Below are 13,129 nucleotides of genomic sequence, written 5' to 3'. Positions count from 1 at the left end.
GTATCTTCCTGCTGTTTTCCTGAGTATCTGCCTGCTGTTCTCCTGAAGAGGAGAGGAGGGGCTCCTGGGGTCTCCTTTTACATTGCTTTTTCCTTCTGGTAGAAGAGAAGGAACAAGTGGTAGCCACCTGTAGTGAGTTACCTGAGAGGTACTCAGATAACAACTGGGGACCAGAGCAGTCATTACCCACTTCATCTAATAGAAAAACAGCTGAAAAGCAGCTTCATTTCAATGCAGTGCTGAATGCAGCTCAAAAGATCAGTCATTCCCACTCTTAACACTCCAGTTCTTACCTCAAGGCTGTGTGCATTGCTGCTTTGAAGTTGCTGTTTCAGAAACAGTTTGTACATTTTGGGGGAAGGGGGAACTGGGAGATGTACAGGGAGAGAAAAGGAAACTGAAGCAATCAACACCAAATTTCATGGGAATTATTACTTTTAGGTTATGTCTGTCTCAGACCAATGGGAGGCAGGAACTCCACCAGGTCTTTGTAAACTCTTTAGTTTACATAACACAGTGATACGTGACACAAACACAGCAAAAGACTGATTTATTAGTTCTCCGCTTGAATTCAACATCTGAAGTCCACTGAAAGGAGCACATCTCTGTTACTTTTATTCATTATGTAATCTTTCCCAATATATTATTGACATAATAGCCAGCGAAAAGCAAATGTATTACGATTCTGCAAATCCATCTTAGCCTTCTTTTTGCACTCAATGTAAAAAATTATAATCCCAAGGAGTACATTTCCTGTGTAGAAAAAAATTCAGGTTTCTGTCGTCACTCTTGGCTGAGGAGAGCTGGTTTGGAAGCAGACAGCATATGGTTACATGACTGCTGAGGTTTGCATGTATTTTGTGGTCTGCTTAATTCCTTGGTTCACAGGAGACATAATCTTACATGTAAATAAAGGCACATTTCATATTATCCTACAGTGGGGGTTTTTTTGTCTTCCCCTTCCTAAGCCTGGTCAGGGAAGCCCAACACAACGATCAAGTAATCAAATCAAGACCTTGCCTTCTTTCATTTGCCTGTTGTAATGACAGCTTAGAGAAAATCTCAAAAGGAACCAAACATGTTCATCCAATTTTCAGGTACTGTTCACTGTACTTGCTGCCTGAAAACACAGAGAAATGACACTCCCTCAGCATGTCTGACTCTCTAATAAATTCCTAACCTCAGGCTATTACTCACACAAGCCTTTTTTAATATCATTGGAATCATCTTCAAAACCTTTAAGTGTTCTGTGAACCTAGAGATTGTAAACTAATGTCCATTTTTAAAAAATGAATCTAGGTTTTGTTTCAAAGAATTGTCCATTGCTTTCTTCTGTCATGTTCATATTTATAAGATTTAGACTATTTGTTGCTTCTGACTTGTTTATCCTAAATAATTTTATCTTGTTTATGACAATGTACGATTATTTGTCACCTGCTAATGTTTCTGTTGTCCGAACAGATCACTAAAACAGCTTAAACAAGCTAATAATTTTTTGGTCTATGTCTGCTGACAGATTCTGGTTTTAATTTTGGAACAAGGTTTTTTTCCTTGAAATCTGTTTGTTGAAACTCAAATGTCGTGATCTTTTCCTTAAATTATGATAATCCATTTATTCACATGAATCCAGTACTGTAAGTGAAAGAATGATAAATTGAGCGTGATTGACCAAATGGATCTTATAGATTGGACGGTTTTCTAACTTTATTATTTTTTTAATTATTATTCTTTAGTGCTTGCAAGTTGTAAAAACTGCCTTTTTTTTCTCTCTAGAGGAAAGAATGGTGATAAATAACATTTCCTACTGAAGAAACCTTGAAAACAAGTACTATGTTGGATTGTCTTCTTGATTCACCTAAAATTTCTTTGGTATTTCAAGAAGACTTGAATCAACGTATGGGCAACTCAGCAATATCTGTGAACAATTATATATATGCCTGACTTTAAGTAACAGTTGGCTTAGGCTTCCTAAATCGTGACTGGCTACATAAATTACTTTCAAAATGGACCAGAGATCTCCATTTCTGAGGCCTAAAGAAATTGGGCCTACATTCCTAGGGAGAAAAAAAGCAAGCAAGCAAACAAATTAAAACCAACAGAAAACAATTTTTGATGTGAAAACACGTTCCATCACCTGCCATAGGGGATGTCTGGTGGTGTCCCCCCTTTTTTCCTTTCCCCAGGCCTATTGTGTGTTTTACTTTTTGGCAGGAGGGCAATGCTGTTGGCATTCCTGTCATTTATTCTCCCAGAGAGTCCAGCAGTGCCTACGGGCCATTCTTTACCCTTCCTACCATCAGGCAGGGGAGTCCCACCCAGGAGGTTTAGGGGAGAAGGGGCACCACCTTTGGCTTTTGTGTGGTTGGTGCTGGGGCTGCTTCCTTGGACTGTTCAGGAACCTCCCTGTGCCATCCAAAGACAAATCAAAGGTTTTTGTTGCACATTTGGGAAACCCAGAACTTCTTCAATCAACTACATGCCAGCTAGTTATGAGGTCTCGAGAAGTGTCATTGGCAGCAGGGAGGGGAGGCAGTTTGGGTTCTGTTTTCCTGCTGTCCCTTTCTGGAATTGCGTTGAGCTGCTGTTACAGCAGGAATGCATTTGATGTGGGGGACGCCCATGCTCTACTCACAGAAATCTGGAAGGGGAAAAAGCCCATGACCTATAAGCTGTTGTGGTAGCCAGGACACCTATTAGCAAAGCCTTTGAAGATAGGAACTAAGGGTTAGAGAGTCTTTGATTGCAGCTCTTGTAGGAAGGACCTGAAGGCAGTAATAACACTGTAGTGCACAGATTCATAGGCCTGGAATGTCACCATGACTTTATTGGCCAAATACTCGCCTTTTCTTACACTCCCAGTTGAAGATATGATTTACATAGCAACTATAATGCACCCTCTGTCCTTTTTAGATCTGTTTCCAGCATTTAACAATAACCTGGATAATTCTTTAAAATATATATTAATTTAACTTATTCCTTTTCTTAATTTATTTCAAAAGGTGCTGTGGGGAGAATGTTGTTAAACAGACCTGCTACTGTAGCTGTGCTTTGTGTAGTCTGTAGCTTTGATTTACCTGGTGCAAGGATGACTTTATCCATGCAAATGGTGGTGTAGCAGGAGTGACTGTGTCTGTTTATACCAGGGCAGCTGTGTAAGTAACTCCAAATGATGTGTGAATATTGCATTGTTGGCACTGTGAATACCTGGGTGATACCATTTCCCTGCCATAGTCCTCCCAGTAACCTAAGGTACAAGTCACTTGACCTTCTGTGCCTCTTTTCACTGTGTATAAAAATGGGAATAATTACTCATCATTACCCTAGCCTTATAATACCTGGAGGTACCTTGTTATTACAAGGCTGGGGAAGGAGTCCTATAATTACATGAGCAGCAAAACACATTTGTAGAAAGACCAGCTGCTTAGACATACATGCAAATGGGAGATTAAAAGCTTCTTTTCCTTGTCCCTCCAACATCATTTTCTTCAGATTGGAATACTGTACTTTGTACTTTTACAGGGATAAAACTGATTTATCAGACCAAGCTCTAAGCTCTCCTAAAATATCAAAGGCTAGGTCATTATCTTAATGTCTAAAGCTAAGCTAGGCTAAGCACAGCAGACCCAAAGCTTACATTATCCAAGATGCATCTTCATTGCACACTGGCAGAAATCCTGAGTAATTTACTCAGTGGAGTTACATCCTTGTAAAAGTCATGTAGATGAAAATAGAGCTGGAGTCTCATGTTTCTGCCGTTCCATGAAGGTCTGAATGCACAGACATGTTTTTAATACAAATGGCCATGCAAGCCTTAGAGCTGTGCATGTGTTCAATGAAGACTCATTATTTACCTAATTTTCATTCCTTCTCTGTATCCTGCAGAATAAAGTGCAGTTCTGTCCTCACAGGAAAAACTGGGTTTACTCCGTGCTAAACGTCCTAATTTCTGTGTGGTGTTGTCTTCTCATTCACTGGAAACCCACTTGCCCAGATATGGTTGTGCATTCTTCTGCTCCTTGTTACATAGTTAATTATAGACTGTAGGTTGAAGGAAGAATATTTTCGGGCTTAACACAGGCAATTTTTTAAAAGCTGATCGGTGTTGGTCTGACGTTGGGTTTTAGCATTATGCAATGCTGCTTTTTGCACTGCTTTCATTCTTTCATACTGCTTCTGTACTGCAAGCCATTGCTTGTAATTGTCTGAGCAGTGAATTACTAGAAGTAAAATAATTGCACAGATACAACTATCACAATAATTTTTTTTCCTTTTGTGTGTATTACCTTAACAGTAAGATTTGAGGAGGCAAAATACATTTCAGGTGCAAACACCAATTGTTCTGTTTCTTTTGGTAGATGTACCAACACCAGAGACTGGAAGAAAATTAGTGGATGCCTCTGTAGTGAACGGTGGCCCAGCACCACAGGGAAAGCAGAACGGGGCCACACAAGTGACAGTGCAACGCAAGAGGCTCCTTAAAGCTCCCACGTTGGCTGAACTTGACAGCTCAGATTCAGAGGTAAAAAATCAGGACGCAACTTGCTTCTCCATTTGTCAGAACTGTCTTACTTCTTAGCTTGCTGAACTGATCAGATGAGAAGTGACTGTGCAAATTATAATTCAGATTTTCCATGGCTGCTTTGTCAGCCCACAGAACTTCAAAAATACTAGATCAGAGCCCAAAAAGGACTATACTCTTCTGAAAGACTAAATGGAAATTTTGGCCTTAAACCCGTATTTACTTACTTTCCTAAATGCCCGGTATCTGTCCACAGTGTGTTGGTAGCAATTATGCTATTGGGAATTTAGGAAAGTACATAGCACCCTTCTGGCACTCATGCAGTAGCTGTCACTAAAGGACTCAGATGTGGGGCTAGCCTCACCATAACAGCTGTTAAATAAAGAGCAGCAGCTGTGCCAGAGGGGTTGCAGTTTGGTGCAAATGTCAGTGCATTAGTTTGCTATATAAGATTAGGAATGAACACCCCAAAAATGTTTCACAGATAGAGACAAGCAAATACCACTCAGGTGGAGAAATAATTTTGAATTCATCCACTCTAAATGAACAGTTAAAGATTTAAAAAAGCATTAGAAGGAGAAAACCTTAAAAAGCTTTTTAGCTTCAAAGCTGCATTATATGTGATCCTCAGGAAGTACCAACATTACATCCTCAAGAATGGGCTTTGTCTTCTGGACCAGTAGTGTTATTAATTGAGTTTGGACCTTTCTGAAAGTTAAGCTGTCTGGAAAGCACATGCAGGCAGGCTTTATTCACAGAGGATAATTTTAGCCTGGGGAAAGCAGTCTTCCCTGACTCTTTTTCTCTCTTGTAAATGGGAAAGGAGGAGTTTCCTGACAGAGTGGTTACAAAGGCGTCTATGCTGAAAGATAGGAGGCTGGGAAGAAATATATGTGGGGAGAAATTTATCTCTTTGCATACTTTCTGATCTGTGAAAGGCTGGCCCTCTTTGGGGTTTTCCTGTGGGTGACTTGTGTGGGTGCATAATTTGATGCATCTGTTCTGAAGACAGAAGAGATTTGCATTCTGAGATCACTCATCAGTCTTTAAAATTACAATAGAGGCTATACGTGGTTTGTTAATATGAATGAAGCTGGGCAGGATGCAGGAATATTAAGGTCTGTCAGTGAGAGTTGGATCTTACAGCCTTTACCTCTGTGTATCCTGAAGCAGCACGCTATTTCACACAGGAAAATGAGCAGAAGTCAGACAAAGAAAATTATGTAATGGGAAATGTGAAATGATTCTTGTAGAAGGGAAAAATAAAATGTCTGAACATGAATATTGATTAGGGAATATTGTGTAGGCAAGCAAAGTGGTATGGAACAAGCACTGGAACATACAGCAAAAGATAAATTGAAAATAAATAAACCACATCGAGCTGTCACAGAGAACAGATGCTGGACTAGTTTGAGTCAATAGAAATAGTAGGTGAAGCAACTGAGATGATAAAGATGCTCAGCAGAATACTGGTTGGGGCTCAGGAGGAGTGCTAAGGTAGTGAAAATAAACTGAAAGGAGTTTGGGTGAAGTTTTTTGAGGTGGTTAAGGACATGGAACACTTGAAGAGAGTGAAGATCGCCCTGTCCAAATCTTTTATTTCCTCCCTGACTTTTACTTTATATGTAACACAGAGGAGAGTGTGTAGGTTGTTCTGATTGCCTGTAAATGACTTGGCCACCTCTTTGTCTGCAGTTTGAATTGGGCTTAACCTATTTGGAGTCACTCACTGGGAGTGAAATTATGACTGTGTTGTGCCCTAAATTACAGGCTGGAAATACCTGCACTGCTGAGCTGTGGACCTCCAGATGAGCTGTGATGCAGATGCATTTTCTTCCCCATGTGTCCCCTTTGTTCTTTCATCGGTGTTGCAATGCAGGCTATGTCCCAATACTCAGTGTAGCCAGGTAGAGGTGAATGGCAAGGTCTAATACAGCCCTATGCCCATTTTCTACCAAGGATGAATATTGTATAAATTCTTCCTTCTTTCTGTCCTTGCTTTTTCTGCATCACCACTAAAATCACAGATTCCAAGGGGTGTGGAACAGGAAGTGCCATTTGGCTTTGTGTAGCTAAGAGAAGTAGCAATCTAAGAGTCAGTTTTTATACAGATTAAAAAATTGTCTCTTCCTAATGAAGCTACAGCTATCTGGCCTAAAACTGTGTCTGTAATATATTTAGATGTTTTAAGCTGCAGGTTTCTCAGTAACTGTAAAATTCTAATTGTTTGGCACTCTGGAGAACTGTGGAGCCCTGGATGTTGGGTTAATCCAACCTCAGACATAAAATGTCAGACAGTCTATGATAATAGTCAACAGTTGCTGTATAGGTATGGAGGAATTCATCGAGTGGTTCATCAGGACTTCCTACATCAGATTTCATTCTCAAAAAAAAGCCTTCTGTTTGAGAAATTGTAGGACATCAATAGCATTGTCAGTGCACGTGTTTGTGCACGGAAGTAGTAATTTGAAATTACTAACCTGTAATACCTGTTGTCTAAGTAGGATTTTATGTCCAGTTTAACTTCCTCCTGGCTTCCATTTTCCATGTCTTAGTTTATACGTAATATTTTTTATACTTAGCCATTGGCCCCAACAGCTCATTCTTTAGAACAGTAGAAGAGCTTACTTAGTTCTTCATCTTAGTTCATTAGCTTCTCTGGCAATGGTAATCTCATCTTCCACTCAGAACAATCTGACTTCTACAAAGTGAGAAGTTGAGTAGTTCCCTTTGTACAGGGCTGTTCTCTTTCTCGAAATTTAAATATTTTACTCTAGACTTGTGAACACTCTTGCAGCCCTTCTAAAGAACAGTGCATCCAGTTGTCATGGAAGTTCTCCATTGGTCTTCAAGGCAACCATGCAGCAATATGCAGAACTGTCTGAGCCAGCTCTGTAGCTGAGCTGTGCTGGTTTCTGCAAGTAAAACAGGTGACGTAGCTCAATGTGCTGCTCAAGCTTCCTTATAAGCTTCCCATCACAAGTGTTTTGTGGGTTCACAATTGAAATGTTAAAGTGAATATACTCTTTGGGGATATGAGCTGGTTTGAGACCCCTTGGAGAGTAGTGTGTTGTGGCAAATAGGTGGGATCAGTGTTCTCACATATAACACCTACCCTTGGGCTAAGCCTAAAGGACAGATCACCTGATGGGAATTTGTAGAGGCCTGTGCCCTGTGATGCGTGGTGTTCATTGAGATGATCCTGCCAGCTTTTCTTTCTGACTTGCTGTTACCAAAGAAGGCAATCTTTCAGCCAAGGAAGATTTTTCAGCTAAGGAAATCTGTGAGAGAGAAGCTCAGCCACTTGCTGGATTTTAGGGCAGGTCACTGGTTTGATCTGTAAATCTTGACAGCCTAAATGATGTTAAGTCTTTTTGGTTGAAAGCACTCACATTAGAGGTAAAGAGCGTTCAAGCTCCATCCTTCAGCACTCTTCATTTGGGAGGCTTCTGTTTCTTTGCTGGGATTGAGTGCCTGAAGACGGGCTTTAGGTGACAGCAAAGGATTTAATTATTTGGGTGGCATAAAGCTGTAGATAGCTGAGAGGTGTTTAGTCAGAGCCCATTTCACTTTCCTTCATCTTGCAGGAGTTGTTGTTGGCTGTTAAGAAGAAGCATGCTGATACAGTGAATGAGATTTCTTTTAAATACAGAAGAAAGAAAAACACACCAGGATTGGGAATTAGGGAACAGTACAGTCAAATTCAGTTTAATTTCTCTTCACCTGAGTCACTTGTGTGAGTGGCTCTTATTCCTTTGGAGACCAGAGAAATCTTAGTGCTAATTCCTTGTCAGTGTGAGATATAAAGCTGTGTTAACATATGTGCTGTAGCTGCAAATCCCTAGAAGTCTTTGAATAAAACAAGGAAAATGAACAGTTTGCAGTGGTTTCATCCACCTCTTTCCTGATCTTGTTGTTTCATGCAGTAGTTAAACACACTAAATTCAAATTATGTACCATTTATTTCACTTTCTAAAAAAATCAAGCACTCAAAATTCTGTTTGCTCAGTACTGTGCAGAGTCAGTGTTTTTCTCCGGACTTCTTCTAGGACTTTGAATGACTGAATGGTCCAAAATATCTTTGTAGTTTCTGTGTGCTAAAAAAACAGTACAACTAAAAACCATCCCTGAGAAATTCTGTTTCTTTTCCTCTTGCCACACAGGAGGAATCAGTGCACAAATCAGGAAGCAGCAGCAGCATCTCTCCCTCACAAGTGGAAGACCCCCCTCAAGAAGGCACCAGCAGCAGAAAGAGTGAGTTATGAGAGAGCCCAGTGGGTGCTTTTCTGCACTTCTGTTGTCTTCTGTGCTATGAACTTTGTGTCAAACTTATATGGAAAGCTGAAGCTGAGAGTTGTTAGTGGAATAAACTTCTAAAGCTGAACCCTGCTGAATGGGTCAAATGTGATAAACAGTTGGAAGGCATTAATTAGCCTCCACTCTGGGTGGATATCTTTGTGAAACAGAAAGTTTCATCCATGAAGTTTATGTAGGACCGTAGAGGAAGTCATAAGTGAATGGAGGGGATAGCTTAGCTATGCTCATCTCATAAAATAATTTTTTTGCTACAGAAGCATGTTCTAAGCTAAGACCAATTTATAAGTTTCCTCCATCTCTGCCACTGTGGCAGTGTTTGAAAGACACTTAGTAATCACCAGTACTTCTCATAAATACTTACAGGGAAAAGGGCAAGATCTGGTCTTTGGTTTTCAGGCACAGTTATTGCAGGTTTTACTGGAACAGTATTTTTAATTTGTTTTGAAATATTTCAGTTTGATTGGGAAGGTTTTGTAATGAGCTGTGTAATCTGTCCCTCTGTTTTCTGTGCATGATGGTGAAATAATAATATCCCGAAACACCTCAGTATGGATATATAACTTCAGCCACCAGTAGTAGGAATTCTAGCAAATCAGTGGCTGGATTAAGTACTGAGCAGTGTTCTCCAACAGTCTCTCATAGAAGAACTAAATTTTTTGTACTGATTGAATCCCTAGTGCCTCCCAAGTTCCTGCCAATATCGTCTACGCCGCAGCCTGAGAGACGGCAGCCGCCTCAGAGAAGACACTCCATTGAAAAGGAAACACCAACCAATGTGAGACAGTTCCTACCCCCTTCAAAACAGAGCTCCAGGTCACTTGTAAGTGGAGTGGGTGGTAGGAGAGAGAAAAAGAGGAATGCTAAGAGTATAATGAAAATTAAAACTTGGCTTCAGTGTGATTAGAACATGACCCAAAGAAAACTCCTCAATTCAGAAACAGCTCTTGGCTACTAAAGGTGTTTTGAAATCAAGATTTGAACTTTGTCTCTCTAACATATTTATCCAAAATCCCAGGTACAGGTGCCTCAGAAAACATTTGCACTGTGATTAGGACTCTGGGTAAACCACATGTCTTGATTTTTGTTTCAGAATGTTACCAAAACAGATGAACTTCACCTTACTGATATTCCTCTTGAATAGAGACAATTCCAAAGCAGTGGATCTATTTTGGGATTTGGGGGAATTTTTTTAGTTGTTGGAAGTATTGCAGTTAATGGCTGGACGAATGGAATGATTTCTTTTCTTCCCACCGTAAGAACTTGCCTGGTAATGTTTATACATATGAAAGCTCTTTCAGTAATCCAAATCAAGGTTTGTCTGTGTTGCTTTGTTGAAGTTACTGAGGCAAAAACCTGTATTACTGCTTGAAAAGAAAGTACAGTGCATTTGATCAATTAGCTTTAATTGAAAACTGTTTTCCAGCAGAGTACAAACAGCAAAGGGTATGAAATCCTGGTTCGTTTATGCTGACATACTGATTAGCGCTTTGTAATTTCATGCAGGATATGTTCCTTGTCTCTTTTCATACCAGCAGGGTTTCAAAGTGTGCCCCATGAGGTGCTGGTGAATAGAGAAATCGATAAACACATCCGAGTTTTGAAAGGAAGGGAATATTCCCTTGCCCTGTCGTGTAGTGCTGTGGTATTAAAGGGCTTTGAAGAGCGTTTTTGTTGGCCCAAGAGATGATAGCCGGGATCCAAACCTATTAGATGATGAAGCTAATCAGTTATAGGAAAAATACCTCCAAATATTCCCACAATGGCCTTTTCCTTTTCAAAGGCCTGCTGGATTTTATTGCATTCTTCCAACTAGAATGTAGTTTCTCATTCCAGATGCAGGTCAGGTAGTAACATGCTGATAAATGCATGGCCCAAGTGGACATCTCCTGCCAAAGTGAGCTAGGAACAGGATGTATTGCAGCAGACGCGTATTAAAGGGCTCCTTCAGCGTGTGTTTGAAGTCACTGTCACATAAAATGGGTTGCCCTGTCACTCTATGTGGAAACCCAGACTTCATTTTCTGGTAGGCCCAGATTCATTCACAGACAAATAGTTTAAAGGGAGGAGGGGAGAAAGCATCTTGTGTTATACTGAGACATTTGCTCCATCACACTTTTAGTGTTACTGAGTGTGCTCATGGTAATCTCATGTATTTCAGAGGATCATGCAACTTAAAATCTTATAGGAGGCTGTTATTTAAAATAGGTCAACCAAGTTCTTACCACAATCTTCTTGACCACATACATATTCTCCCTCTGTTGGTCTGTTCATTGACATATGCCTAGAAAAATACATTAAAAATAAAACCACTGCAGAAAAACTAATTCAATTATTCCATTCCCCTTGAAAAATACAAAAGGAAAAGGGAGAAAAAGCCATCAGATAAGTCAGGCTAATTTGGGAACAGATGGGAAGGGTTTTACTAGTTTCTTTTGGGGACTTTTTTGTTTGTTTTGGTCTTTTTTCTTTTTCTTTTTTTTTTTAAATCTCTAGAGAACTGTCACCTGTCTTGGTTTTGACTTTGAGGTGAAAAAGAAGGAAACCAGTAATGAAATGATGTTCTGTTAATAAGAACCTATTTTATTTGATGCTTTGAGAGCTAATTCTTTAACTTGGCAATAGTGCCCTCTAGGGTATGACAGACACCTCCCTCAACACTCTTGTTTTTCATTTTGGGAGATGTGTTCTGGTATGCTGGCACTGGCCCAGGTCCACACTTTGGCTTTTTGCAACTCTCTCCTTCCCAGAGGGATGCCAACCTCTTCCAGTGGCTACACCAGATGTTGCATCTGTGAAATTGCCATTCCCAGAGTGAATGCTTCTCAATAAGTGTGGAGTATTATTTATTTTTTACTTGACCTCACACTTCTTTGTCCCTTCCTCCAGGATTGATGGAGTTTCATTTCTTATCACCAGCTCCTGTGACCCTGGTTTCTCTCCAAGGTGAAAGAGGCCTTGTCAGCAAATAGCTGTCAATGCCGGGGAAACCAGGCAGGGGTTTGCTACAGTCTCTTAGCAGGATTAGCAAGAAACTCCTCTGTCTTGCATACTAACGATGGTTTTGTGAACTGGCATCTCATCAGACAGAGGTAGTTGGGCCCAAGTAGGTGGGGAGGGGAAACAAACTTGGAAGAGCGCCAAACACAGTCCTTTTGACATGTCACCCTGCCAGTGCTACATGGAAAGGCAGGGTGGCTCAGTGATTTTGAGGAGGTCAGCCCTGTTGGTTGCTGTAGTGAGCTGATTTGGTGCTTAATCAGATTGCAATCAATTCAGTGTCCTGAGATTTACATGTGGGTGCCTTTGCAGTCTGTTTGCTTTTTTAATTATTATTTTTATGATCTTTTTTTTTTTTTCATGACCCAGAGGACCAAAGCTAATGGTTTCATTTATACACAGCATTCGCTTCTCTGCTTCCTATCTATTGTTCAGGTTCCTAGGATAACCAGTTTATTTCCAAGGATGACTTTCAGACCACTTTTTTCAACTATGCAAACAGCTTCTCTGCTCAGCTCTCATCCCGTTGAAGCAGCCATGTGTGGGGTGGCAGGGGCTATGTACTATCTCTGTGAGAGAGCTTTTGCCAGCAGGTGGAAACCCGCAAAGGTTTGCCTCTTTTTGCTGGCTTTGGAAATCACCTTCACCAGCATGGTCCCTCCTAGGGGAGCACTTCCTCAGCTGTGGCAAGAATTACAGCTTAGGCTGGGACATTGCACCTGATTGACTTTGATTTCAATGTGTGTAGGATATTTGTGTGTCTTCAATCACCTCACGGGGAAAAGAAATCAGTTCTGAAAGGACAGCAAACTAAAAATGCAACATCATCAGATTACCAGTGGGACAGACCTTAAATATTACAGCACATGAAGATCCTGCAGCAAAAATCCAGCAAAACTATTGTGATCCTTGGACTATGTTGAAAAGAATAAGGTTTTATGTTTCTCCCAAGGTACACCACGTAGAATGGGTGCAATCTGCTTTACTTGAAAACCTACATATTGTTTTGGTCCTCAGCAGACTTATGTATCAGAACTTTGCAGAATAGCTTATATCCATCTATCAGGGAAGGCAAATCCATTAAAAAAAGAGTAATTCATCTACCCCTATGTTATGAATGTGAATGATATAATTTTTCCTTCTTTTTGTTGTCCCAACCAATAAGTGGAAAGGTGAAACCTCTTGTAGGAGAATTTATAGTTGAGATCCCCAGCTGGCCTTTTAGAAACTTCTAGTCTGCAAAAGGAGCAAGAGTTTAGAGTGCCTGACTAATTGTAAATTGCAGAATTTAGAGGC

At 40.4% G+C, this 13,129-nt stretch overlaps 1 protein-coding gene across 4 annotated transcripts in view; it reads left to right on the top strand.

Moving 5' to 3' along the window:
* Window positions 1–13,129, top strand: part of SPIRE1 (spire type actin nucleation factor 1) — a 128,272-nt gene that overhangs the window by 102,925 nt on the left and 12,218 nt on the right. The window contains exons 9-12 of one of the 4 annotated variants that reach the window (XM_066183835.1): window positions 4,356–4,519; window positions 8,683–8,773; window positions 9,514–9,611; window positions 12,269–12,442. In XM_066183835.1, the coding sequence (XP_066039932.1) occupies window positions 4,356–4,519; window positions 8,683–8,773; window positions 9,514–9,611; window positions 12,269–12,442 (527 nt within the window). Of the gene's footprint in view, window positions 1–4,355; window positions 4,520–8,682; window positions 8,774–9,513; window positions 9,657–12,268; window positions 12,443–13,129 lie in introns of all 4 variants that reach the window. The other 3 variants (XM_066183825.1, XM_066183852.1, XM_066183843.1) reach the window with 3 other exon arrangements.

Source organism: Chamaea fasciata, unplaced genomic scaffold (assembly GCF_029207755.1).
Source record: "Chamaea fasciata isolate MVZ Bird 193981 ecotype frontalis unplaced genomic scaffold, bChaFas1.0.hap1 SCAF_1, whole genome shotgun sequence".
Classification (NCBI taxonomy): Eukaryota; Metazoa; Chordata; class Aves; order Passeriformes; family Sylviidae; genus Chamaea; species Chamaea fasciata.
The sequence above is the reverse complement of the archived record's forward strand: the minus strand, read 5'-3'. Positions and strand labels throughout refer to the sequence as shown.